General features: G+C 36.1%; 1 protein-coding gene across 2 annotated transcripts; it reads right to left on the bottom strand.

Moving 5' to 3' along the window:
* Nucleotides 1–3117: 3117 nt before the first annotated feature.
* pax2b (paired box 2b) lies at nucleotides 3118–27117 on the bottom strand. 2 transcript variants are annotated; one of them, XM_027132761.2, is made up of 10 exons: nucleotides 26402–27117; nucleotides 24786–24951; nucleotides 23755–23952; nucleotides 20419–20498; nucleotides 20115–20234; nucleotides 12634–12809; nucleotides 10465–10579; nucleotides 7284–7385; nucleotides 6459–6545; nucleotides 3118–5586 (listed from the first exon to the last, which is right to left on the bottom strand). In XM_027132761.2, the coding sequence occupies exons 1-10, from the start codon at nucleotides 26442–26444 to the stop codon at nucleotides 5477–5479; spliced, it is 1197 nt and encodes a 398-aa protein (XP_026988562.1). In that variant the 5' UTR covers nucleotides 26445–27117; the 3' UTR covers nucleotides 3118–5476. The 2 variants fall into 2 exon arrangements, with proteins under 2 accessions (XP_026988562.1, XP_026988563.1); XM_027132762.2 differs by having other exon boundaries at nucleotides 3118–5605; nucleotides 26402–27106.
* Between the last annotated feature and the right edge of the window lie 879 nt (nucleotides 27118–27996).

Genomic DNA, 27996 nt, shown 5'->3' with positions numbered 1-27996 from the left:
CAGAGATTTGTCTGCATCAGATAGAGGTTTGTTCAGATTCTTTTGAAATAAATGTCACAGTATTTTTGTTTATTTATTTCACACAGTGTAAAAATAATTTGGTTATTTTGTCAAAGGTTTGGCAAGTCAGATGAAACAGAGATGATGATTTGTGTTCATTAGCTCTACATTAGTGACTAAAGACACCGCAGATTTCGGATATCAACTGCAGAAGAGACACAAACAATGACAGAGAAGATTTCTTTTATTTGATTATTTTTATTTGATTCAGGCCCTGTTTGACTGTTTAGGCAATTAATTTAATTAATTTATTTTGATTCTACTAGAGATTTTTTTTTTAAATTACACAGAAAGGACTAGTGTATCTGATGCATTAAATAAATAAATAAATAAATAAATAAATAAATAAATAAATAAATAACCTTACAGTCACTTGCTTTCACATCATGCTTCATTAAACACCAGCACTTTGAAATGACATTAATATTGTACACTACATAAGTGTCAAATGATGCAAGTATGAGTTTAAATGATGCAAGTGTAGGCCATTTGGTAAAGTTACATGCAACATTACCAAATGTCCATCAGTTACCAACATTGCCAAGTGTCCATAAAGTCCAAAAAGGCTCAAGTTTTGTTTTAGATTTATCAAATAAAAATCCAACCTTTCAGGAAACATGGAAATTAATTCAATTCAATTAAATTTATTTGCAAAATTCACAATGTCTCAAAGCAGCTTTACAGATGTCTAGAAAAAGAAGAGGAAAAAATATATACTTAATAATAAAAATAAGAAAAAATAAGAATAAAATTAAATAAATGAATGCATACATTTAAAGTTTAAAATACATTTTTAATATTCATTTAAAAATTAAAATACTATATATCTCCATCATCTATCCCTAATGAGCAAGCCGGAGGTGATGGTGGCGAGGAAAAACTCCCTGAGATGATATGAGGAAGAAACCTTGAGATGAACCTGACTCAGAAGTGAACCTCATCCTCATTTGGGTGACACTAGACAGTAAATAGTGTAAATATAAATAAGGTGATTTAGCATATAATTTTTTCTGCACATGTATCAGCAACTCATTTGAATTCTATTTTGTAAAATAAAATATTAAATTGCTAAATATTTTAAAATTTCATGTGCTGTTCTTTTTGCTGTTTATCAGGATGTGTGGTAGACTAGAGGTTAAGATGTTCGGCTACCAATCGGAATGTTGTGAGTTTAATCCCAGGTCCAACAAGCTGACATTCTTGGGCCCCTGAGCCAGGCCCTTAACCTTTATTTGTATAAAAATAAATGGAATAATGTGGGTTGTTTTGGATAATGCTGGACAGTAATAACAGTAATAGCTTATCCATTTGATCTGTATCTGTGGAACAGACCACTTATACAATTTTAACATCAAATACAGAATAGCTTTAAATGTGTTTTGGCATTGACAGTTTGTGTTTTGATTGTGGTGGTAGAGAGTGCTGTCTAACACATAGCTCCATAATCTCTTCAGCTGGGTTGAGATATGATGAGTGTGAAGGCCATATCATATGATTTACATTATTTTTGCATCATTTTAATGAAACCATTCAGTTATCCCTATGTACAATGTGAATGGGGGCGGAGTCATTCAGGAAAAACCCACGTCAGTCAGTATAGAAATGTTTTCTTATTGGAGAACTTTGTATTCATTTACTTTGATACAAATGCCAGTGAATTTGTCACCCATCTATGAATAAAATAGAATTTATTTCAACTGCCAGATTCTAGTGCCAACTATGTAAGACATTGACATAGAGTTATTACTATTGTGTGAATTTGTTGATCTTAATGACATTAGGATCTTCACCGCTGCTTCATAATCAGTGAAACGCCATTCTGTTCTTCAGTTTCACAAGTGAAAAATATGTGATGGTCAGTTTACACTGAAATAGTCTCCGGCACGTTAAGTGAACTCGTTTAGTCAGTGAGGGTAGGAGGATGTCTTGCATCACTCCCTCTGTACAAAGGAAATCCATGAGCAATCTTACAATGTTAATCTACCCATCCTCCACCTATTCATGATCAATAACCCCATAGAAAAGAATTCTCCAAGAAGCTGGAAGGATTAAGAGACATTTCAAAAGGGCAGAAATGGCTTCTTGTGTGAGCTTTCCTGCATTAATACCTCTCTCTCTCTTTCTCTCTCTCTCTTTTTTGTTCAGTTACGCTAATTGATTTCTACTCTATTTTCGAAATAATATTTCTGCTTTCCAATGCATAGAGAGGTTAAACACTTTATGTGCTCAGTGATCCAAAACATGAAGAAAACATTACTTCTGCCCTCTTTATAAATGCCTCTCACTCTCTTCCTACCTTAAAGAAGTTCATTCACATAGCTTTAAATTTCCTAATTACATTTTTGGATTGGGTGAGAAGAATTTCCCTTTCGAAAGGCATTAAGCTGTATATAAAGCTCCATGTGAAGGCTTTGGCCAAGAACTTGAAATGGTTCCTCTAAGTGTTTTTCAAACTTATTTTGAATGTTTTACCACTTTAATATGAATAGATTGGATTACATTATACCACAATTCTTGAGTCTTATAAGTCAAAATGTGCTTATTAATTTATAATAAGAGCAGCTTGACAGTCATACTTAGTACTACTGTTACTATAGTCACAGGGACTTATCTGATGGATGGTCTATGCGATTTAAATCTAATAACTATTTGGGTTAAACAAGTAGGAAAGTGTTTGTATTAAAGAGTCTCCAGTGTCAACTATTTGCAACAGTCAACAAGTTTTCCGATACTGGGCTGTCTTCAGGACAGTTAAAACCCTTGAAGACATTAAAATTAACTGTCACTGATTATTTTCCTACAACAGCATAACCTGTCCTGTGTTATTGCTTACTGAATGTATGGTTTTAGAACTTAGATATAGATAGATAGATAGATAGATAGATAGATAGATAGATAGATAGATAGATAGATAGATAGATAGATAGATAGATAGATAGAGAGATAGATAGATAGATAGATTTTTTTTAGCATTTTAGAAACAAACATCACATAATGAGGTCGTTAATTTGACATATAAAATTTATTTTTCATATGCACAAAAATTCAGACTTATATTTAAACAATGATTGAAGTAATACGGCTTTGTCATTAATCATCCACATCGCTTCACAGTCAAGACTCTCAGTAACGTGTGACCGTCTTATGGGATTTTAAGCATCATGGATTCATTCAGGAACACTGAAAGATTGTAGTCAGATTTCAAGAGAAACTCAAAGAGGACACAAGGGTTAGGGTTAGAAGATCCTTAACAAAATCCTTCAGCTCTTCATTACTTAATACACGTTAGGTGTTCTGAGTGATGAATACAGGTCTCATCACTGTATGCCGGAAATAATATATTTGTCGAAATATTTTTATCTATTTGCTCTTGATTGATATCGGTATGAAACATTTAGTGTTTCAGACAGCGCTCTGGTTAAAAGAAGGAGTATTTGTGGCATGGAAGGAATATTTCACTAAAAAACAAAGTTGGTATGATCTTAATTTCTGTGAATGATTTAAAGTAATATTCCTTTACATATGCATAGCAATTTCCAGGTCAAAGATTTCTCAGTGAAAATGAATTAATATTATCTATTCGAACCCAACAGCAAACTGAGACCATTATTTTTAAGAACTCTGTTTGACAGGGCAGTTGTCCTGTATTGTCCTTTCTTCTTCATATCATTATTAAAGTTGACAGTTACGACCAATATGCATGATACTGCTTCAGAGCAACGTGTAATATTTTTTAAATGACTATTTACAGAGGGTGACATGATACCTAGTAAATCAAGATAATAAAGCATAATTAACAAATGAACAAAAATAATATAAATAATGGAAAATAAACAGACTAAAAATGATTTCAGTAGTTTTATATGCATATGACAGCATTTTTCCTCTGCATAGGTACAATATTTTTTTATCATAATGGTTTCACCATAATACTGTTATCTTAATACATTAGACTGCAGATAAAACATAAAACAAAAGTCTTTGGCAAGTGTGATGTAAGTTCTGATATATTATCATTTATTCACTGTTGACGATTTGTGTTCAATGAAATTCTCCTCCTTTTGAGCGCAGTTGATTTGATGTAGAAGGGATTGTGTAAAACAAGCTCTGAATGACAAACAATTGCACTTAAAGAGTTGGATGAAATAACTTGCCCTTTTTTAAAGAAAGTTGGATCATCCTAAAGCACATGATTTTTTTTTCTTAACTAGAAGTTTAATTAAGCATTGAATCAATTTTAAATGACTAAGAAATCAAAGATATTGGAAGATTTGAAGATATTTTGAAAGTATGAAGCAGGAGAAATGCTTTGTAAACACCTTTAGGGCATTAGATGCCATGTTGGATCAGTAGTATGTGTGATATTTCTTCATAATGTGCCTAATGTCAAAAAAACCTTCAATCCAAGTTATAATAAATATAGTATAAGATGTTTGAGTTCAGTGTATTAGATCACTTTTCAGGTATAGACCAAGCTGACAGGGTTTTCCATAATAATTTCCAGTGTGGTTTACACCAGATCCCTTCACTACATCCAGTTTTAAGTGTAACCACAAATTAGATCAGTATTGAATATCAGATTCCAGTGTATATTTAAAGTATAAGAATGATGTGTAGTGCAAAATTAGGAGAAAATGATAACACCTGGTATTGCCATATCCAGAAAATTCACACAATTAACAAAAATAAATCATGCATACTGCATTGTCATTTAGGATTAAGCCTGGAAGTTTATATTAAAAAATATTAAAAAAAAGTAAAATGCAAAAGAAATTAAGTTAGGAATATATATTTACTCATTTCCCAGTCTGGGTGGATGGAAACAAGGGTATACAGTAGGCCTGTCTTTTCTTTTCGATAAATCTGTTTCTCGTCTCTCGTCACATTAGCACTGTTTTCCGAGGAGATGTGTTAATCCTCAGTTCAGGGCTTTGAACTGAAGACAAAGGAGCTGACAGGCTGAGTTTAGGTATGTTCCACTGTATGTGTGCGTGTGTGGATATGTAAAGAAACACCAAGCTGTGAGTCTAGATGAATAATACTGCATTGCAAAGTTGAGAGAGAGAGATAGAGAGAGAGAGAGAGCAGCATGATATGAGCAGAGAAATGATGTTCTGACACATGACAGTCACAGAAAATGTTTTCATTCACAACAATAAAAAAATTTTGAAAAACGAAAAAGAAAAAATTGTTGATTCAATTTGCCTCATTGTGTCGTTTTCCACATTTATATATTTTCTCACAAGGTTTCGCATTAGTCATTGCGATGTGGACACCCACTGTAAGTGTTGGCTGCTTGGATATGAAGTTTAATTTGGATGGCTGAATGTGGTTGAGCCTGATCTGATGTCCTGATTGGCTCGTTCATCATCATGTGACATGTTCAAAGCGGCCCTTGTCCAATCTGTTCCACCGTTCATACTGGCATTACAGCAAGTCCGAGGCGGTGTTTGGGTTGGTTTGCATGGCGTCTAGTGGCGGTCGTAAGCAGCGGCAGCAGTTGGTGGTGCAGAGGCTCGGGATGCACTATAATAATAAGGGGAACCTGAAAGTTAACAAAAGAGGGACACACCATTTCAATATGGCAATGACAAACACCAGACCTAAAATATACAGTCAGAATCCTAATTTAATTATTTTCTATTTTTATCAAATCTGTTCAATAGCTTTTCTATCATTCATACTGGTTATCTATCGGTATCTTTTATCATTATGAACTGTTTATTACAGTTACACTTTTCCTCCTCATTAAAGGTTGGATTAGTATTAAGTGTCGTTGCATATTTTGTTAGAAAGGCACGGTATAAATTGAACACATGAATAAAAAAATTAATCAAATGACATTTGGAAGAGTTCATATAACTGAATTCATGTAAAAGGTTATAAAAGGTTAAAATAAATGGTAGAATTCTTTTCCTTCTTAGTAGTAAAATGGTGCCTTGAGAACTCTAATTATGAGGTTTATGAGATAGCTAAAGTTTCTTGTAATGATTGAATTGTTTTAACTGAAATTTTACAACATCAAACAATTACTGCTTGTCTGCATTTGTAAAATCTTTCTTTTTCCATTTATTTTAAATTTTAAATTTTCATTTGTATAGCACTTTTAACAATAGTCCTTCACGAAGCAGCTTTATGGGAATGTTTAATTCGTTGAAAAATGATAAATTTAGCCCTATTAATGTATTTCACAGATTAATTACAAACTAGAAGTCACACTAGAAGTCACATCTGAATATCATGCATCTTGATTTCATATGAAGTCCAACATTATTTCTAAACCTTTGTAACTTTTCATGCAGATTGAGTAATTGAGTGTCATATAAAATTATGTTGGTTGTGAGTTTCAAACATGATTTGTTATGTTTGTTATGTTTTTATCCAGTTGCAGTACTCACTCAGTAAGGCTGGGTTGCTGAAGCGCCATGCCTCGTTGTATGCTGTATACTGTGGGTGACTGTAGGGATTCCCTGAAAATTCGCTCCCTGCAGCAAGACATATAAGGCCATTAAAAAGTGCTTGTACTTTATCAGAGAAATGCAGTACATTCAGAATCAGCAAGGGAGTCACAGACAGGACCAATAGCCTTTTTATTCTGCTGCCTGAAATTTTGCCCTCGTTTTGCTGGTCTCTTGTGAACAGTAATCTCATGTTAAAATCAATGTGGTGCTCCTCTCTTGTTCATGTTGGTGTTTCGCTCTGCACTCTCTTCCCATCTCATTCTCTTTCTTTCCCTCCCTGACTGTAGGTTCCCTAGTGACAACTTGCTCTTGTGCACTTTTCTTTTACTTCCCCCAAGTTTCTTTCTTTTTGTGCTGTGGAATTTCATTGTGTAGGAATTCAGACAGTGGCAGTGAGCTGTTTTGTTGGTATAACACCCTCTCATTTTTATGACACTATAAAGAGCAAGCTTTAAATGAAAAAGGTGAAGAATGGCCTTCTTGACTTTAACAGTGTTTTGGGACCTATTGCTAAATCTCTTCCTAGAATGACCTGGAGAATAGGAAAGACCTAACCATGGAACTGACTACATTTTAGAAACTTGTCTATGTAAATCAAAAGAAGACATGACTATATAGGATAAATTCATTATATACATTTATTTAGTGCTGCACATATAAAGGAATATCAAGAAATCGATCCCAGTCTATGAAGCTTTTTTGCTAGACAGTTAGATATGTATTAATTAAGATGTGTGTAAAACATTCAAGGTTTTTACTCACCAGGAACCATTCCAGCCAGTGTGGATGTTGGGTAGCTGCCCTGTCCTGTTGGAGGGACGTGAGGTGGATAGCCAGGTAAGGTTGTGTTGGCCATATCCCTGCCTACACCCAGACAGTATACAAAACACTTCATTAGTGTCAGCTATAAGCAATATGTGTCCGCTATATGACTTTTCTTTAAGGTTCATAACTGTATTGTAAGTTGTTATTCATTGTAGCTCATTTTATGGAGAAGAAATCTAACTGTAAATGATTGCCTTTGATACACTTGCACAAGGATAAATACACCTGTGGAATAGATAGAAGAGTCTACATATCAACTTTTGTCTAATATTGCAGATTGCTAATGTTGCCAGACACTTCTTAATGCTGGGCCTCACCCCATGACTCAGAGATGAGAACAACCACAAACATGAGTCATAATAACCAATACTGACCCTTTCGGACAGTCATTCCTTCTATAGACCCACAGAAAAGCTCTGTATTCAGAGCAGTAATTGGGGCTGACGCTTAGCTGTCCTAGGCAGCCACGTGTAGCCCCGAGCCAGCCGAAGCAGCCAGTCAGGGGGCCCTTAACGACATTGTTGGAGAGAGTGAAAAATTGGGAGAGGGAGAAAGAGGGAGAGGTGGCAGGGGATGAGGGGAAAGTCGGTCACCAGTGCAACTTTAATGAGCAGGCCAGCAACCATTACGGCAATCACAGACCATCGAGTCTGTTCCACAGGGAGTAACAGGAAGAAGCAGCTTTTGCCATTGCTTTTCTGCAGTACTTCCATTCTCAAATACTGTTAAAAGTTTATCCAACTTCTAAAAATTCTTTATATGTAGACACTTACATCCTCTCTTTCTATACAAAGTGACCAAAAAAACATTCTGTTTCTGGCTGTGATAAGATGTGAAAAACTAAAAATTTCATCCCAGGATACTGCTTACCAGTTTATGCTGATGCATGCATTTATGAATTTATATTTCCAAAGCAGGAAACATTGAGGATCACTAAAAAATCCAAGGTAAAACCGCACCCAAAAAAATGTGGGCAGTTTACGTGTAAACTAGTAGTAAACGTAGAAAAACTCATGGACAAATCAGCAAGTTCAAGCCATGAGCGAGAGTCTAATGAACACTCATTAAATTCACACACAAGAAGATCTATAGAGTCTATGAGTCAATATCAGGATGAGAAAAATCAACAGCTATTATCCTGTGAGCTCTAATCCTGTTTTATAAAGCTGCAAAAGCTTTGAGAATGCTTTTCTTAATCATAAAGTCAACATTGTAATAATAATAGTAGATCAGCTACAGTAGTAGGTCATGCTGGAAAATGTTTCTATGAAAAGGACACCTTTGTGTTTGCAATTGAAGAAGAAGAAGAAGAAGAAGAAGAAGAAGAAGAAGAAGAAGAAGAAGAAGAAGAAGAAGAAGAAGAAGAAGAAGAAGAAGAAGAAGAAGAAGAAGAAGAAGAAGAAAAGACAAACAGGAGGAGGAGAAGGAGCCAGGGGAGAAAAGATTATTTTAGGGCAGTGGGTCAATCTGAAGCATTTTCCTATGATAGGGACACCTTCGTGTTTGAAACAACATGGCACAGGGATCTTCTGACCTCCATTTTCTATATTCAGAATGAAGCAATTTATCACTGGCCAAAAGCCCCTGCACCCTAATTAATTACGACTAAGCAAAGGATGTTTGGAAAGTCAAATTGCTTTAATTCCCTGGCTGCACATTGAAAGTCGTCCATTATCAAATGTGTGCTCAAAGGTTAGTTTGCTTTTGTGGAAAGGAGCTAAGCATTAATTTTTGAGCCTGAGAGCGTGAGTGCCTCTGGTGAGGACAATGACAGGTGCTTTGTTAGGAAAGAAAGTAAGCGTTGGAAGCCATAGGAACTTTTCTCACACTCTCCTCACAGGTTAGTAAGATCAGAGCCTCAATTTTATCATAATTTTTTTTTTCACACTAGATCAGAGTCAATTTATTTTGTAGCATTTAAACATTTTAGCAAGGAACAGCTAGTCCAGATTCTAATAAAGGAATTATTTACATAATGTAAACATCACATATAAGGATCTTTATTTATCTCAAAATAATAAATAATGCAATGTGTCTGAATTTTAACGGAAAGCAAAATTAAATGTAAATCTCTCTCATCAGGTACTGTAGGTAATGCAAATTCTTTATGCCATAAGAGAAGGACACAAAAGATCTGTATCTGAAAAGTATTCACACTTCGCCAACAATCCCTGTCTCTTTTGGCACCCTTTGTCTCATGAATAATTTATTTTTAATAGATTATGCAAATTTCTCCCCCGACTAAAATCAACGTGATCAATAACTGTGGACATTTTAATTGGTGCTGGAAAACATTTTGAGGATGAGTATAATCTGCGCTTCTTTCCCCTTGTAAAGGAACTATTCATTTGTAAATTGGATTTGGGCCTAAATGTGAGAGATCATTCAGCCACCACTAAATGGAGGCTTGAGTTTCCCTCGACTGTTTATCACTCGAGTGTAAACAGTAGCACTACCATTAACTTGGGCACAAACCGTATACCTGATTATTACATCCTACACACATCCTATTAGTATTAGTAGTTACAGTGGGGGATATTAAGGCACACAGGTCAAATACGCATTCTCATTTCCTATTTACCTTTGAGAATGGACAGCAATAAATAAAATAAGGCTTAAAAACTGCTCAGTCTGAACACTATGCACTAAGTATCATTTCTTCAACAAAATATTATTTGTTTGTCAGTTTTGCTGTAAATTATATAGTACATGGGATCAGAAATGAATTCCTACAGTAAATAACAAAGCCAAGCCTCTAATGTGTTTTAATCCATTATAGCTGATTATTTTCTAAATATTTACTTAATTATAGCTGATTATTTTTTTTTTCAAGTGTAAGAATATCAACAGCTCTCTATGTTATAAATGATTATATATATATATATATATATATATATATATATATATATATATATATATATATATATATATATATATATTACTTTCTGTTTTTTTTCTTTGGACAGGCTTAGATCTTTTGCGACTTTTTGTTTGTCGTGTAATCGATTTAATAAACAAAATATAGGAATTATGTGAATATGTAAATATGGTTTGTACATGATACCGTGCCAGATATGTGGCTTGTATAGGATGATAGTTAGAGTCCAGTTGATCTTACCTACAGGGTAGCTTTGGGACACGCTGGCACCCAGGTCTGAGGAGCTGCTGGAGGACAGACTGGGTTTAACCTCATCCAGTCCTGGGTTTAGTGCAGGAAGGGCATACTCACTAGCCTGCAAGCACAGAGAAATAATAATGGTTAATAAGTACTCTATGGATTTTTCTCTCTTTCTTACTTTCTTTCTTTCTTTCTTTCTTTCTTTCTTTCTTTCACATGTCTTTAAGAGTCAGAGCCTAGATGGTTGACGGGTAAAATCCCAGGACTGCCAGAAAGTCACTTGAGCAATCCTTTATCCCTGCTTGAATTGTATCCTGTCTATATAAGCAGCTTTAGATAAAAAGCCTCGGCAAAAATAAATAAACAGAAAATGGAACAATATAATTGGTTGCTGTTTGTATGTGGATTAAAGGATGAGGCACTGATGAGAGACCATTTGTCTCCACTTCCTGATTTCTTTCTTTTTTTTTTTTTTTTTTTGTTTAAGATCATGTTTGCAGATTGAATAATATGTGTAACACACACCACTGATGAGTTATGTACAAGTACCTATGTAAAAAAAACTGTCCTTGGTCTTTGGAGTCAGAAAACTGCATATATTTGATTATATTCTTCTTTGCTTATCATTTCATGGTTGCTATCGATATGAGTGGCTTCCTTTTTTATCAAACAAACCCTTCAGACCGTATCAACAGATGTGAGACAGCCCCCTCTTTTTGTTATTTAATAAAATGAGACTTCCGGCGTCTACACATTGATAATGTTTGCACAGATCTTTGTGTGTGTATGTGTGTGTGTGTGTGTGTGTGTCAGTGTCACAGGGGAGGCCCCTGACCCCAGCCATGTCTGTCTCTATCACAGATAAACTCTAATTGTCTGCTACAACTGTTCGGCGTGGCCCCAGCCAATGTTCCTCTCTTTTCCTAAGAGGCCCCTGTGTGGAACAGCGATATTCTCATGCAGATGCCGTGGTTGTGGGGAAGAGAAAGATATAAAAAGGATGAGCACATGGCCAGCAGAAGCATGGGAGGGAAGAGGCCATCAGGCTTAGAAACTCCAAAATGGTTTTTTAATGCCCTCAACAGCACTTAGACACCTAACTAATAACCCTACATTTACATACCAGAGAGAGATAGAGAGAGACACACACAGAGAAAGAGAGAAAGAGACAGAGAGAGAGACTACGCATAATGAGGCCTGTGCTATGGGGGAGCTACAAATAAGAAAATACTCTGATTAATACTGCCACAAATTAAAGTTGATTTTTCTGGAACATTATCTGGCCATATTTTCCTTTTTTTTTCACTCCCCTCGCTGCTTTCCTTCTGTACCTCCCCCACACATTTAGCACGCTCTTTGACTGTCTTTGTGATAGCGAGTCATTTCCAATTCGTTTTGGTATTGATCTTGCAGTGAAAATCAGTTTTGTAATTAGCTGCAAATTAGGCCTTCTTCTGGAGGTGAGTGCTGTCGGCCTGATTAATCGCTGAAGTAATGCCACGCGATCACCCCCAAATTAAAATGAACTCAATTAGGTCGTTCCCCTTATGGCTCAGACTTCTGCTTTCAAGGGAAAATTAATAGTCACTTATTTTTAATAGTCTACTGAAAGTAAATAAAGGTTATCCATTTCAATAAACCTGACAATGTACAGTGAGCACTAAGGTAGACATTCTACATTAAGTGTCACTGCTTTAATAGCAACATGATTCCCTGATTTGGTGAAATTGTCTACAAATAAGTAGGCTTATATAATATCTTTAATGTATTTATTATTAATTATTAAATAGATTTAATAGCTCAGATGGACTTGAAATGCATTCATATGTTTGTATTCATATTTCCATGCATAAGTGACATTACAAAGCTGAACAACAAAGTCGATTTTTTTATCATTTCTTTTCTCCCTCACCAGATCAATAAAGTCTAAGTTTTTATCATGTTCCTTTAGAAGGATAATGCATTGCTGTTTAACATCACAGCTGCTCCTCAGCCGCTTTTACCTTTCTATCCATATATATTTTTAGACATTTTTCCACTCATAGGATGAAGCATTTTTCTCAGATAAAACTTTAACAGCTCTGTTACCGCTGCATTTAATTACATTTAAAGTCAAAAAAGAAAGATATATATGGTCCTTGTGTCAACATGAGGGATAAAGATGCTCACATGCTCTGGCTTGACATGTTCTGTGCTGGGGAAGACGTCAGAGTAGCCCGGACGCTCAAACACTCGGTCCAAAGCCTCCAGCTGTTGTTGGGTAAAGGCATCAGCACGTAGGTGTTTCCTCAGGCTCTCCACACTGCCCTGGGAGTCACTGTTCTGCCCTGAACCTTCTGAGCCATCTACAGAAAAATTAAATAAAATAATAGTCAAAAATATTCACAACAACTTACAGTGTATTGACTTGTTTTTTATCAACATTTATATAAATGTGAAGGGACGTGGTAGCCTAGTATTTAAGGTGATGGACTACAGATTGTAAGGTTACAAGTTCCACTTCCCAGGCCAACAATCTGCCACTGCTGAGCACCTAAACAAGACCCTCAACTGTCAATTGCTCATTTGTATAAATTTATATAAAATTTACATTGAAAATTTTGAATTCGATAAAATATAAGTCGCTCTCAATAAGGGCTTTCTGTGAAATGCCGTAAATGTAAAATAAACTTTCCAGGAATATGTACCAGAGCCTAACAGAGGCTTTTGTTGACTGTGGTACACACCATGTCACCAGACAACACAGTGACTACCTGGAGCCCTATATATAGGTCCACTGACTGATTACAAGATTGTAGACACCTGTAATGCTAATTAGTGGACACACTTTGAATTAACATGTCCCTTTGGTCACATTATTTACAGTCTTTTCTAGGGGTACCATAATTTTTGTCTAGGCCTGTTCCATGAGTTTATTTTTTTAAATAATTCCATTGAAGCATGGTTGAAAAGCAATGTCTGACTTTCATTGGTTAACATTCATAGAATTTTTATTCATTATTACTTTTGTCAGATTAAAGTTTTTTCTGTGACCATTGTGAGTTTTTCTTTCATTGACCGAAGGGAACCAACAATTTTGTCCACGTGTGTATTCGATTTTGAACAGGTTTTTCGACCAATGCCCTTCCTGACACAACCCTCCCTTTTTATCCAGGATTGGGACCAGCACTGTGAGTAGCTCCCTGCCCGGAAGTCGAACCCTGGCCGTGGCAATGAGAGAGCGGGATCCTGCCGCTGGACCACCAGAAGGCCTTCTTAATATTTGATAATGCAGTTAATTATATTAAACAACACTCTTTTGCACGCTTTTCCAAAAGTGTCTGTCATTTCCTGATTGCTTGAAGTAATTAAACATTGTCTGGATGGGTAAGCAAAGACATTAAAATATGGTGGGCAGAAAACATTTCCCAAAGCGAGAAAACAACATCTGTCTGTAAAATCAGAGATCTTTAGAACATGTTTGAAATTATTGAAAAATGGAGAGAGAGAGAGAGAGAGAGAGAGAGAGAGAGAGAGAGAGAGAGAGAGAGAGAGAGAGAGAGAGAGAGAGAGAGAGTTGTACATGTGCAAAAATGTTGTACATGTGCCAAGCTCTGTGAAAAGTTAGCTCCATCCAAAAGGAACCTAGTGTATTATAGAACTTGGGATCCTTGTACATTTAAATGACTTTATAATCAAATTATTATTATTACAAAATCAAGATTTGTATTCCCTGGGTTTATTAATTTACTATGGTCATGAAGCTGACACAGGTCACATAAAACTATTGTCCAGGTATAAAGTGATTACTCAGGCCCCATTGTGGTTAAACAACAATTTGCAAATGCAGCAATTCCTCTACATAACCTGCTGACCTGATTAGCCATTCTCTTAGAGGAGAGTGGTGTCTGCTTTTGTTGCCTTTCACACCACAATTGTGTTTTTATCTGCCTTGCCTCACATAAACACATATCCCCCCACAGCACCACACAAACACACAACCAAACACACACACACATGATGGTATTTTGCTCTTCTATGGAGCTGCCAGTCTAAATTTGCCACAGATTATATTGTCTCCTTGGCTCATGAGCCTGATAATGTATGATATGCACAAGCACTATCGATTGCCCAGCTATGAAAGAGCGAGCAAGAGAGAGAGAGAGTGTGTGAGTGAGGTAGTATGAGAGTGATTGCATAGAGAGAGCGTGTGATAGAGGGGGGGAGAGGACAAAGCTTGAAATGAAGCTGAGATGAACATCATGGCCTGACTCATCGCACCTATAATGCTGAGCATAATCCAGCACTTTTCTCTACTGCTGAATTCAATTGATCAATCATGTCTGTCTGCTGGTTCCATTTCAGCACATTATTGCCTCTGTGCTCCTCTCTGTGACCTTCTTCCCACCACATAACCCCAGGCGTGAGAACCTTGCCCATCATTCACCTGGTGTGCATGCATGGGTGGGTGTGGTCATGAAATTATGACAAATCGATGACCGGATGTCATATTGCACTGAGAAGAGAGACTTAGGCCTCAAACTGACTTGAAGGAATTTCAATTGATTCTGTAACTTTGCAAGAAGAGAAGTGATATTAGCTTTTACCATTTTTCCAGTCCATATGCTTTCTTTTCTCTATGGCTATCTCTGATGCAGCTCTCGTGGGTCCTAATGGCAGGGGGATCGTTTCCTCTAGTGTGCACTGGGGCAAATGGAGTCATTAATTACCCTCCATTACAGGGCCAGGACCACAAACCTGATCAATACAAGTGCATTTGTCATGCACACCATTGACACAAACTTCCCACACACAAACCCACATATACACATTCAAACACACACAAGCCAATTACTGCTCAGGCTAATGTGGCTTTGGCATTTTGACTGCAGTTATCAAATGTCATCGTCAGCAGAGCGTCTCTGTGCAAATCCAACACAAAAGCTGTAAAAAAAATGTGCTGAAGACGAAAATGGACCCGTCTGCGTTCACGTTTGTTTTTACGATATTAGTTTGACTCTAGCAGCCGAATAACATGCTTTAAATTTAATAAATGCAGAAAATATGAGAATGTGATGCTTTTATATCTCTTTATAATCAGTGAGACTGTATCATATCCTTGGTGATAACAATAAATAGCTGTGTATTTTGTACACAAAATATCTTTATTCAGGATTTGGAGGGTAATCAAGCATCTGATGAACCAGTGATCAAGAACACCATGACTTGTCAGAGATGGAGTCTGCATTTTCCCCCATCAGTGCTTATGTAATAGCCTTCACCTGGAGTCAGATCGGCTGTGCGCTTTGAGCCTCCGGCCCCGAGTCGCATTCTCTCCTGCCCTGCTGCTGGAGTATTGATCTGCGAGTGTGAGCACTGGATTCGTTTTGACGTGAGGCAGTATTAGAGCTGAGGTAACGAGGGAGGCCACTCTATCAGAGCGCAGGAGTGGCTCTGAAACACTGCGGGATGCACAACACCCACAGGGCATGACCTCTCAGTGAGAGAAAGACTGAGAATGGGGACAGAAAAGAGAAAGAAAGATGGTAATAGAGGGGGTGAAAAGATTGTAACAGGAAAATGTGATAGAAGTAGATGGAAAGGGAGCGGGTATGCATGAAACATCATCATACATACTCATAAAGATGGTACATAAATGAAATGTACACATTCCCCTACCACAATAAACCAAAGACTTTTGGCTCACTGTTGCTATGTAGCTAACACATAACAAATGCTTATAGCCACCATTTTACCATTAAACAAGAAGTGCATAGTCTGACTCATAACTATATCAAATAAATAAATAAATAAATATGCAAATCAAGTGTGAACTGCGCTATTACATGCTACCAATCCCATCTATACGTCTATAACACTTACAGACTGTTTTTGCTTCATGGAAGCTGCTTAAAGGTTTTTAGATATGCGTGTTTCTTTTGTCTGTTTTAATACACCGTAAGAAACCACATACTCTAAGTAAGACTGTTTGAGTTGAGTGTGGTCATTAAGGCAAGCTAATCTGGTGGCTATAAACATATATAATTTGTAGGGTACATCAGTTTCACAGGTGAAAAACTAAAGAAGTAAACTTTAGAAAACAAAAATATCATACAGTATGTTATGTCATACCATATAATAGATGGGAGACTTTTTTAATTAAACTAGTGCTTTAAGTTGTATTACTAGATAGAATGTGTACATATAATTAATATTAGTAGTATTTGTGTAAATGAATTTATAGTATTTATGCAATAAGAGTCAAGCTGTGAAGCCACAGTATAGGTTTGCAATATCCTGCAGCCGTCTTCCTCATTGAAAACTGTTGAGTTCAATTGTCAGCATTCATTCTAATGCAGTTTCCATGATGAACATAAGAGTCTTCAAATGCTTCTTCAGAAATATACAAATGAGCCTTTGTATTGAAATTGAGTAATAACACTCAAGGTCGTGGTTGAAAAATATTTTCTCATATTACTTCTCCTTACACTCATTGCTCTAAAATCCTAAATGTACATTTTCTAAGCCCTAAACCCTGAACCTAATCTGATGATGAATTAATATGAATGTAAGAGTGAGAAATGTGGTTGGATTTTGTTTTTTAGTTAAATGAAGCTGTACGGAACGATTTGAGCACGACCTCTGTTCCTAACCCTAACCCTAAATTTTATTTCTTAATAAAATCAGCTGCCACAGATTTATCATAAAGTGTGTTGTGTTCATTTCAGGACTCTTATTCATAATAATGATTATGTTACAGTATTCAGATGATGGAGGAAACCAAGAATAAAATGTTTTCTTTTGTGTCTCCTCATGTCATCACCAGAAGTTTTATCTGGCAGTATCACCGCAGTTTGCTCATGATCTAGTTCTATGTCTATAAAACCTTTTTTGATAATGTCTAATGTCTACAGTCTCAGCCAATCTCTACAGAAACAAAATTGGATTGAAGTGATGGATTACATCCATGTTAAAATCCTGTTCTGATTCCCTGCATGTAACATTATACTACTTCATATTGAAGTCAAAACCGAGCGTAATCAAGCATCTGCTAAAGTGATGTGATGGAAACACCAGCACACCTTTACTTGTCAGATATCAAGCATACATAGAGTACATCCAGGCAGAATCACAGCTGCGGTGTGTGTGAACCCATACTGAGCAGAGTGTAAGGGTGATCGGTGTGATCTTTCATCTCCTTAATAGCCGAAGCGTATGAAGCAGCAGTACAGTAATTTCTGTGATATGAGGTACTAGTGGAGGGGTTGGGGGAGCAGTATGGCTGGTAGATGTTAATTTGTGAGGTAATTACTTTTCTCAGCGGAATTGCAAATTCCCTTAAATGTCACTTCCATCTCTGCTCGGACAGCCACGGGAGCGAAGGCACAGCAGATCTTTCTTTATCTCTCTCTCTCTCTCTCTCTCTCTCTCACTCTCTCTCTCTCTCTCTCTCTCTCTCTCTTTCTCTCTCATGCTCGCTCTTGCGCTCCTGCTCTCTCACACTCCATCTCACTGCTTTTAATTTGCAGTAATCCAGTGGCAGTGGCAGATTAATAGCTGAGCTGACACCTGTGTCCCTGTGGCCATCCCTGGCAGAGCGGTGGTGTACATAAACGCGTGTCATGGTGCATTATCTCATCACTACGTGGGTAAAAGGAGCTAGACTTAGAGCCTGCTGAATTCAGTCCTACTGTAAGGACAGAAAGAGCTGATGTTCTCTTGTTATGAAATGTCAAGGCTGTGAAACCACTGATTCAACACTGAGCTTGGTGTTTAAAAATCCTAAGTGTGAATGTGTGTGCAAGCATATTAAATACGTCGTGTTAATCTAATAACCAGTAGAAATGAGTAGTCATACAAACACACAAATGGATTGTGGTTGGCTTTGGGTTAGAAGACTAATACTGTCACATATTAGTTGATTGTCTTTTTTTTGTTTGTTTGTTTTTTACAACATATAAGAGCATTTTAGATATACAATAAATTCAATGAATGTACCTAAAAAATCTTTAAGGAACAGTATATAATAACTGGTGAACCCTGCTCCTTAAACATCGCTTTGTGCTAATATATTTGAATATTATATTTTTAATGTAATTTTTATTATATGTTTAAAAAAAATATTCCTACACTTGCTTATATGCTTGTGTGTGTAGTGTTAATCTATTTATAGTTCACATCCATTCATGCAGACATACATAAAACATTCAGAATATAAAGCCCCACCCCCCAGACCTCGTACTTTCTCTTCTGCTTCCTCCCATTACTCTTTCCCCACCATTTCCTCAGTGCCGATACTTAAATCAAGAAAATAGGCTCCCATCAGGAGGGTCATTTCAGAAGGAGGAAAACCCCTGAAACAGTCAGTCATCTTCTAGCACATGGGACACATACACACACACATATCACACACATATATCCAGTCTCCTAACTCCCATCATTTCTGTGGTTCAGCTATAATGTGGCGCTGTGCCCTTGCCGCTTGCGGTGCCCAACCGAAACAGAACAAATGGATGCATCCCATAGTGACTGATACTATAAGCAGGCGAATGACCTCTTTCCCAGATCTCTGTACCATACGCCGGCCAAACGCGTCTGTCGTATGTATCAGCCTCACACTGAGCGCTGTACTCATCTTTGAGGTGATTTAGAAGCTACGGGCTACATACAGCAAGCTATTTACCCCCTGTACATAGGAACATCAGATTGCACTACAGCATTGACACCTTTCATAATTGGTGACCTCATGGAGGAGAATTACAGCACATGAATGAGTCATGTTTGCTTTTTTGCAAAATTCATATTAATCATTCAATTTATTTTATCATATGATGTGATCGTTTGGGCTGGATGTGCAGGATAGAATGGATGTAAACACACTCTAGCACCTTCACAGCTAGATGTATATACAGCGATATCTGGAGATGTATGGATATCCTGAAAAGAGAATATTATTTGGTGTCCTTGTGTTGAGTGTATTCTTGAGACTAACTACTCTTGTTCTTATTGAGTTGGTCTGACATGCAATTACTGAAGAGCTTTTAATCACAGCAGAGTAGATCAGCCAAGATCACGGCCTCACAACCAAAACTCAGATCATAATCACGCTTCATCATACTTCAGGACCAACAAGAGCACAGACAGTCAGACAAATGTCATGTGCTTTATTATTTAAAAAAATAACAAATATCTTAAAAACTACAAAGGCTTCAACAGTCAAACATGGAATTATCATGCAATTGTACAAACAACAAAAATGCATAATACTTATATAATGCGACTGCAGTGATAAAAGGACAAAAACATCAGTTCTGAGTTTAACAAGGTAATTTGCTTCCTGCAAATATGCTTCCAGTAGCAATAAATGTAGTTTATTTAGCAGTAGTAGGTTTATATTAAGCAAGCATGAATGTGCAAATATTTAAAGCCTAAGAAGAAATTATAATATAATGCAACAGGTTTGAACATTCATTTTTTGAAAACAATACATGTTAATATTTCTGAAAATAAATAAATAAATAAATAACAAATAAATAAAAAATAATAATAATAAATAAATAAATAAATAAATAAATACTAAATGAAAGTATCAGTAAAAATAAGATTTTTGCAGTTATTGCTTCTTCATCCAGCAGGGAAGGATAAAACATGTAGAAAACCCATGTGCTTACCGTCATCTCTTTTCCTCTTCTCTCCATTGGAGCGAGGGATGCCAAGGATGCCATTGATAGAGTATGAACCAACAGGATCACTGGATCCACTTGATACTGGCGGGGATGTTGTGCTGGGGACTATAAATGGATACAGGTGATGAGCAATAAGCAAAGAAACATGTCACTTGAGAAGATAAACTCCTCAAATTCATAAAGAGCTTGCTGCTATTTCTTTACTTATCTATCCCAAGGTAATTGTATGTATAACCCTATTGACCATGTTTACAGCTGATTAAAAAAAATCTAACTATAATGATCTCACCTATAGTGTGTCCCGGTGTGGATAGAGATGTTCCATCAGGAGAGGGGTGGTACTGTTGCTGAACTTTAGTGCGAATAATCCTGTAAAATAAAAATAATACAGTTTGCAAAGTTTCAATGCCTGTAGAGTTTATAACTTTTTTAATTCTAATGAAGACTTGGTATCAACTTGGTATTGGATTAAACTTGTACAGCAGAAACAGCCTAACATCTATGCAAAAATAATGTAGAAATAAAAGTAAAAGAATAAAAGAAACGGACGTCAAAATCAATTTGGTACCCAAATCAAAAGCATAAAAATTATATTATATTTTTGGTAGTTAGTGCAGTTTGTCAATGTTGACAATGTTGGCAATGTTGACAAATACTTATTAAGCTAGCTTGATCGGATTAATTCAAACTGCTAAAGCTGCCTGATTAACTTCTAGATTAACTCCAGTGAAGTACAGATACTTGATAAGTTTTTATGTACAGTAATCAATCTATGTATATTTTTTGGTGAGCTTTTCAGATTATTATACTGTAGATAAAAGGAAGTTAGTTATAGTTAACAAACGGAGACAAAGCAGAAGCCTGTAGTTGGAGCTTCTTTACGTCTTCCCAAGGAAAACCCTAGAGCTGGAGTGGATGAGGTTTTATTGATACAAACAGAAATAAAAAGATCAGGATTAGCCACATGGGCAAACAGATGCAAATAAAAGGTTGTAAATTACATGTGACAGGAAGGCAATAGTTGCTTAGTGCCTTTGCACCAGCTTACGCCAGCATCTGATTGCTTTAATCTGTGAGACACTTTAGGAATAGAAGAGGCTGTCACACTCATTTGTAAGCTTGAAGTTGCCACTGAGTATGTTTTAGTTCAAATATGTCAAATCTGGCTTAGAAAAATTGGCATGAAAATTTTATTTTATGATTGCTGGCTACACAATTGTTTTTGGTTTTTTGCTCTATGTTTATAGACATAAACACACAGGCTTTCTTACTGTTTTCTTATTCGCCCCATAAATTTACTAAACTAAATATTACAAATATAACATAACATAACATATATGACAATACTAAACATTTATGAGGCTGAATATGCTTTTTTCTATGATCTATAGGCAATGCTAATTCTGAAAAGAATTGTTAAATTACAAATTGGTTTGGTTGTTGAAACATTTGTCTTGGGGTTGTCCTGTTTAAAAGTCAGAAATGTACCCAGTAAAATGACAATGCTGCCACTGATATCATGATATTATGCATTAATGTCACCTCAGACACTCCTGCCCTTAGATCACAGTTGTAAAGAAACTGATTTAGCTTTACCAGTTATTAAATATCAATAATTATATATTACTTCTTCTCTCTCTCTCTCTCTCTCTCTCTCTCTCTCTCTCTCTCTCTCTCTCTCTCTCTCTCTCTCTCTCTCTCTCTCTCTCTTTCTCTCTAACAGTAATTTGACCCCATCACTTGTGCAGTCTCCATAAATCCAAACACTTTATTTGGTTTCTTATTGAACAAGTAATTTGAGAGAATGAATTAATGCCATTCCCATAGCTGAACATTCCCTGAAGAAATATTAAAATTGCCTTACACAGGAATCAATAATATTGAGTGCCATTGAGGGCTGTTTTGATATCTTGTGGTCAGTGTTGTGAGTGACTAAAAGAGCAGAAACCTCAGTGCAACAGGAACTCTGTAAGAGTTAATAATGCATGCCAAAGAAAGGTGGTTAAAGCTGAACCATCCTCTCATTGTCAACAGCCCCAAGCTCAGCATTTCACAAGTGCACACACACACACACACATACAAGTAGAAAAACAAATATTTATTGAGATTGTTATTGCATAACTATTTTTGTGTTAAATAAATGTGTTGAAAAGTAAACCTAATATCACATCAATATTTTTCACGTGTTCCTCAGATTTATATTTGCTGGTATTGCTACCAATGGAGTGTTAATGTACACTAAGGTTATTTTACTTTGAACCCTCCCTGATAGGGAAACGCTGATAATGGAGTTCATTAAAGAACTTGTATAAAAGTCTTCATGGAGACAACTAAAAATCTTAATATTTGCAAAATATTTATAAATATGATAGGTATAACAGGGTTTCATACTCTCTATACTTGATTTTGTTTTTATTTATTTATTTATTTATTTATTTATTTATTTATTTATTTATAATAATATATTTTTTATGGAAACCTCACATTCATATTTTATTTTTTCCTAGTTTTAAGTTTTCCATTTCTAAATAGCCAGCAGGCATTGATTTCAAATTCATAAAAGCTTAAGATGGTATTAATTGTATTTACGCAGGCTACATTTTGAATTTCTCATCCATTTGTGTCAAAAGCTGTTTTTTAAGCAATCACAAGGCATGAAATGATTTTTCCCCCTTTTCTTGTCTGAGGCGTGTCTATTCTTTGGCATTCAGGCTCATTAAAATATAATGCCGAGGCTGGTTTTATGGAAGAGTGACTCTTAACCAAAGCTCACAGGCCTTTCTTTTCCTCTCCTGCTGCTTTTACTCCAATGCACTTTTGCTCTTTATCAATAACCACCGTCTCGTTTTTACTTCAGACTTCTGCAATGGAGCCTAATTCCAGATTTGATGATTTATTGCTTGGTTGAACATATTGTGTAGGTCTTCATGTGGAATCCTCTGTCCCTCTTTAGAATTCCTACCAAATCTGTGTGGAGTATTTTTTTTTCAGCTTAATTCGATTTTTTGTATTATTCTTTTATCAACTTTTCCTCAAATAGAATTTTGTTCGGCCACTTATATAAAAGTTAGCAGTTGTGTATCTGTTGTATGAAATCCATCTCAATCTCAGTCGCGCGTCAGAAATCCTACGAATTCAGTCTGTGATCTTGTTCCATGTAGAGTGGTGGTGGCGCTGTGGAAGCCATCCTCAATAACGCGTCAAATCCTGTGCCAGATCAGTTTGACATGCTATTTAATATAATAGCGTGTTGTTTGGGTCCGAGATACAGCCCGGATTTCAAACCCAAGGTGGAACCAGATTCAATATGAAATATTCAATACGAAAACCGAACCGAATCGTGTTCCGAAACAGTAGTACATACACCATTTCCTCTATAGGAAATCAACAAACTGGAAATAAATCCTGTAGAAATATTTAGGAGAGTGAATTGGAGTAAACTTTACCTTTTTTATCTTTTTATATTTTATGTAAAATCACATTTATATATATTTGGTGCCACAACGCCCTACAAACGCCCTCTCTATATATTCCTGCTTGTGCGTCATTTAAGTCATATTTAAAGCCTATCCCCTGCTCTGCACACATGGACTGTGCTTTAATAATGACTTTTCGTGTTGTTTACCTGTTGATGGAGGAGACGCTGGGCACGGTGTCGTTATCGCAGATGCCCTCCGCCAGCAGCCGGTCCCGGATCTCCCATGCGAACATGGTGGGGTTGTGTCTCTTATAGTCCGCTATTTTATCCACCACTTTCGGAGTGGCCACCTTCGGCTTGGAGCCACCGATCACTCCGGGCTTTATACTGCCTGTTTCATAGTACCTGGAGCACCCAGAAGGAATAATGGTACACGCAGGCCTACAGCAATTCAGTACACAGTAGTATAATACAAAACAATAATTTCTCACATCTGAAATAACTCATACAGCCTTTAAAATACAGCATACAACGAATAAACAATATCGAATTTACGCTGTGTCTAATTTCATTAAAACAAACACAAAATAGATAGATAGATAGATAGATAGATAGATAGATAGATAGATAGATAGATAGATAGATAGATAGATAGATAGATAGATAGATAGATATGTTTAAAACAGTTTTTTTTCTATCGAGAATAATTTTGAAATATAGCTTAAAATAAAAGTAAACATAAAAAAAGAAATAAACAAATTCTTTAAAATTACGCATATATTAAAATTTACTAAAATTTTTTTACTAAATCTAAACTCTCTTTTTCTTTTTTATAATGTGACAATAATTTGCCTATAATCAAACTTTAATTTGAGCTGAAAGTGGATTACAGCAAACGCTGTCATGTTTTATTAGATATATTATTTATAGCAAACGATGTATTAGGTATTAGATGGCTTTAATTTAAGAGCTGTCAAAAGTGAACATTTAAGTCAAAGAGAAAGTGCAGCTGTATGTGAAAGTAATTCTTAATCATTTTTGGACAGGTCAGTGCAAAATTTGTGAGCTCACGAACTGTCCTTCTCACATCCTTGCAATGTGCACAATGAAGAAAACGCAGATGACTTCGTGAACAAACAATTTAATTAACAACCTCTCTCTCTCTCTCTCTCTCTCTCTCTCTCTCTCTCTCTCTCTCTCTCTCTCTCTCTCTCTCTCTCTCTCTCTCTCTCTCTCACCTGCCCAGGATCTTGCTGACGCATCCGTGACTGACCCTCAGTTGGCGTGATATGTCGCATGGTCTCACTCCTTGGTGCGCGAGCTCCACGATTCTCTGGCGCACGACGTCCGGTAGCGGCCTGCCGTTCACGAACACACCACCCAGTTGGTTAACTCCGCCATGCCCTGTACAGACAGATATACGGACAGAAAGACAACAGACACACACACACACACACACACACACACACACACACACACACACACACACACACACACACACACACACACACACACACTCAACTCAATTTCTCAGGTTTTTTTTTCTTCCATTCTAATAAATATTAAATCATCTTAATCAAGAAAGTGAACAAAACTACAATTTATTTAGTTTGTGAATGAAACAGAATTAGAGAAGTAGAGCATTAATTCATTGAGTCGTACATTGAAACTAAAATTGTGAAATGACGTGTCTTTAGCTGCTGCATGATGTTTACGTAAAAAGCATTTACTTAAGTCATTAATTTATTCATTCATTTATTTTTTGTTACCAACACGCGTCCAAAATCAGTTTGGACCAAGCAAATTATAATTGTATGTATATGTTAACAACTCCTTGTAACAAAATAACGTGTACGTTTACACGTTTTAAAATAATAGAGAGATTATTATTATTATTATTATTATTATTATTATTATTATTATTATTATTATTATTATTATTATAGTCATGCGCTCAATTATGGTAGATAAATACTGTTTCTTGTGATATGTGATTTAAATATTTCGGATCAGTTTTCTTCTAAAAACTTGGGGTCCCTTTTATTTTTCTTCAATTTACATGTTATTATTAGATATTTAACTGAACCCAGTTCCATGTTGTTTTCTTCTTTCTGATCCTAGCAGTGGCGCTTGTTGTCCTTTGTTGGGATATTACATTACGTGCTAATTCATATTCCTTACTCCGTTATTATAAATAATTAAGAGTTCCTCCTGTTACACATCTCCAAAAAGAATGTCTTCATTATCTTAAATTAATAATGTTGAATGAAAGGAGGCGGCAACAGTTCATGATGCTGAAAAAGCTGATTGTTTTGTTTAGATGGAGAAATACTAGGCCGAATTAGCTTTTATTTATTGAGTTTTTGTTTTTTATGGCTTCATTAATGCAAAAGATTCCGTGCTGGTTTTGAATGCAATTAACTGGAAAACAGAAGAATGACATCATCGTTTAAGGAAGCAAAGGATCATTTCAAAAGTACAAATTGTAATTACAAATAGTTTTGAATTCTGAAATATGAAATATGTTACGAGGAAAATATATTCAATTACAATTTACAATAATAATAATAATAATACTAATACTACTACTATTAATAATAATAATAATAATAATAATAATAATAATAATAATAATTATTATTATTATTATTATTATTATTATTATTATTATTATTATTATTATTATTATTATTATTGGTGTTGGTAACAAATGAACTGTTTCAGTGCACTCCAAGTGAAATTACACTGAACATTTCAGCCTATGTATAATTAGGCTAAGTTAGGGTTTTAAATATATTTATAAATATATTGTCATAATCACGTCCTAAGGTCTTATCAAAGATGTGAAACTTACGGTGCATGGCGGAGAATGGATCTGCTTTGCAGTGAATATCCATTGGATAGCAAAGAAAAGACAGGTAATCAACTGAAGTCGCCGTCTCGCTTTCCTTCTGTAGATCAAAATATAAAAAAAAAAGAGAGAGAGAGAGAGAGAAAAGCAAAAAGACGCAGGTGTTTGTGCTGAAGATTGTGATTCCCTCGGGTTCCGATCGGAAAACTTCAGGGGGGAAAAGTTCCCTCTTGAGAAACTGTCCGCTCAGCGATAAAGAAAAAGGACGGAGGATATGTCAGGTGTCAAGCATGACCGAAGCTTGTTTGGTAAACTGACACCGATAACCAAAACCGAAGCGGATGTTTACAGAAGCAGGCGTTTTCAGCGCGCGTGCACGAAAATCGCGAACAGCACGGATGGTCCCATCGAGCCTGGTCGTGTCCTAAATCCCGGGTGGCCTCGGCTAGTTCGGATAAAGAGAACGAGATGCGGAAAGCTATTCAGGGGTTTCCTTCGGTCACCTTTACACCACAGTCTAACGGAGATGCGCGTGGGCTAGAGATGCGTGGGCCGGGACTGAAGCCCCGGGCCGGTAGTGTCGGTGTCTAAAAGCTGCAGATCCCCTCTTTGCTTATATGGATGACTTCTCAGACAAAGGCAGCAGATTCCAACACTTTGTGATTCGCCAACGTAAAAAGCGAGCGGCTAAAATAAGGAGGGCCATCCGCCTGTCACTCCAAAAAGGGGGAGGGAGATGCGCTCTGAACTCTCTGCTCTGCAATGGCAACAGAGTTTAGTGGGAATTTAGACGCACTTTACATTTTCTCTAGATCATATTTTAATTCTGTTATTATCAAACGGTATACATTTTCTCTTTTGTTATTTATTTGAACGAATTCATTTTAGCATCTATACCATAACATGGTTTATATTAAATGTTAATTCTATTATTAAACTATAGGACGCGATGCTGATGTACATGCCAGATTATAATGCGCGTAAAATTAGTCATTTTTGCGTAATTGAATTTGGACACGTTTCACTTCTTCTTCTTCTTCTTCTTCTTCTTCTTCTTCTTCTTCTTCTTCTTCTTCTTCTTCTTCTTCTTCTACTTCTTCTTCTTCTTCTTCTTCTTGCCAAGAATTCAAATATCTTATACATATACTGCACCACTCTCTATATTTACATGCCATTCGTTCATTATTTCAGTTAATCTCAGTGCATTTTTCATTTGCGCAGCTTTTGCGACAAGGCACCCAGGATGCCGCACCACTTCCGCTGTAGATGGCGCTCTGTGGTTTTCATGCTGCTGAGCAAAAACGGATAAGAAGGAAAACTTCCACTGAGGTCTACTAATTATTGATAAGGCATTGACATCAATAATGCGCATATTCATTTAAGCGAAGACTTTTGCATGAATATCGGAAATAATGGAAAGGCATTTTAGATGCAGTTCTTCAATCTCGATAAAACAATTGTTATTGTTGTTTAAAAAACAGAGGTATCGCAAAACTAGTCTAATATCATTTATTTATTTATGTATTTATTTATTAGCTTTTTTTGTTAGTTTTTTAAAGATAATGAGCAGAGAATCCTGTTTATTTAATTTAACAGAA

The sequence above is a fragment of the Tachysurus fulvidraco genome, chromosome 8, assembly GCF_022655615.1.
Source record: "Tachysurus fulvidraco isolate hzauxx_2018 chromosome 8, HZAU_PFXX_2.0, whole genome shotgun sequence".
NCBI classification, from domain to species: domain Eukaryota; kingdom Metazoa; phylum Chordata; class Actinopteri; order Siluriformes; family Bagridae; genus Tachysurus; species Tachysurus fulvidraco.
Note: the sequence above shows the minus strand (reverse complement) of the source record. Positions and strands in the feature narration are given on the sequence as shown.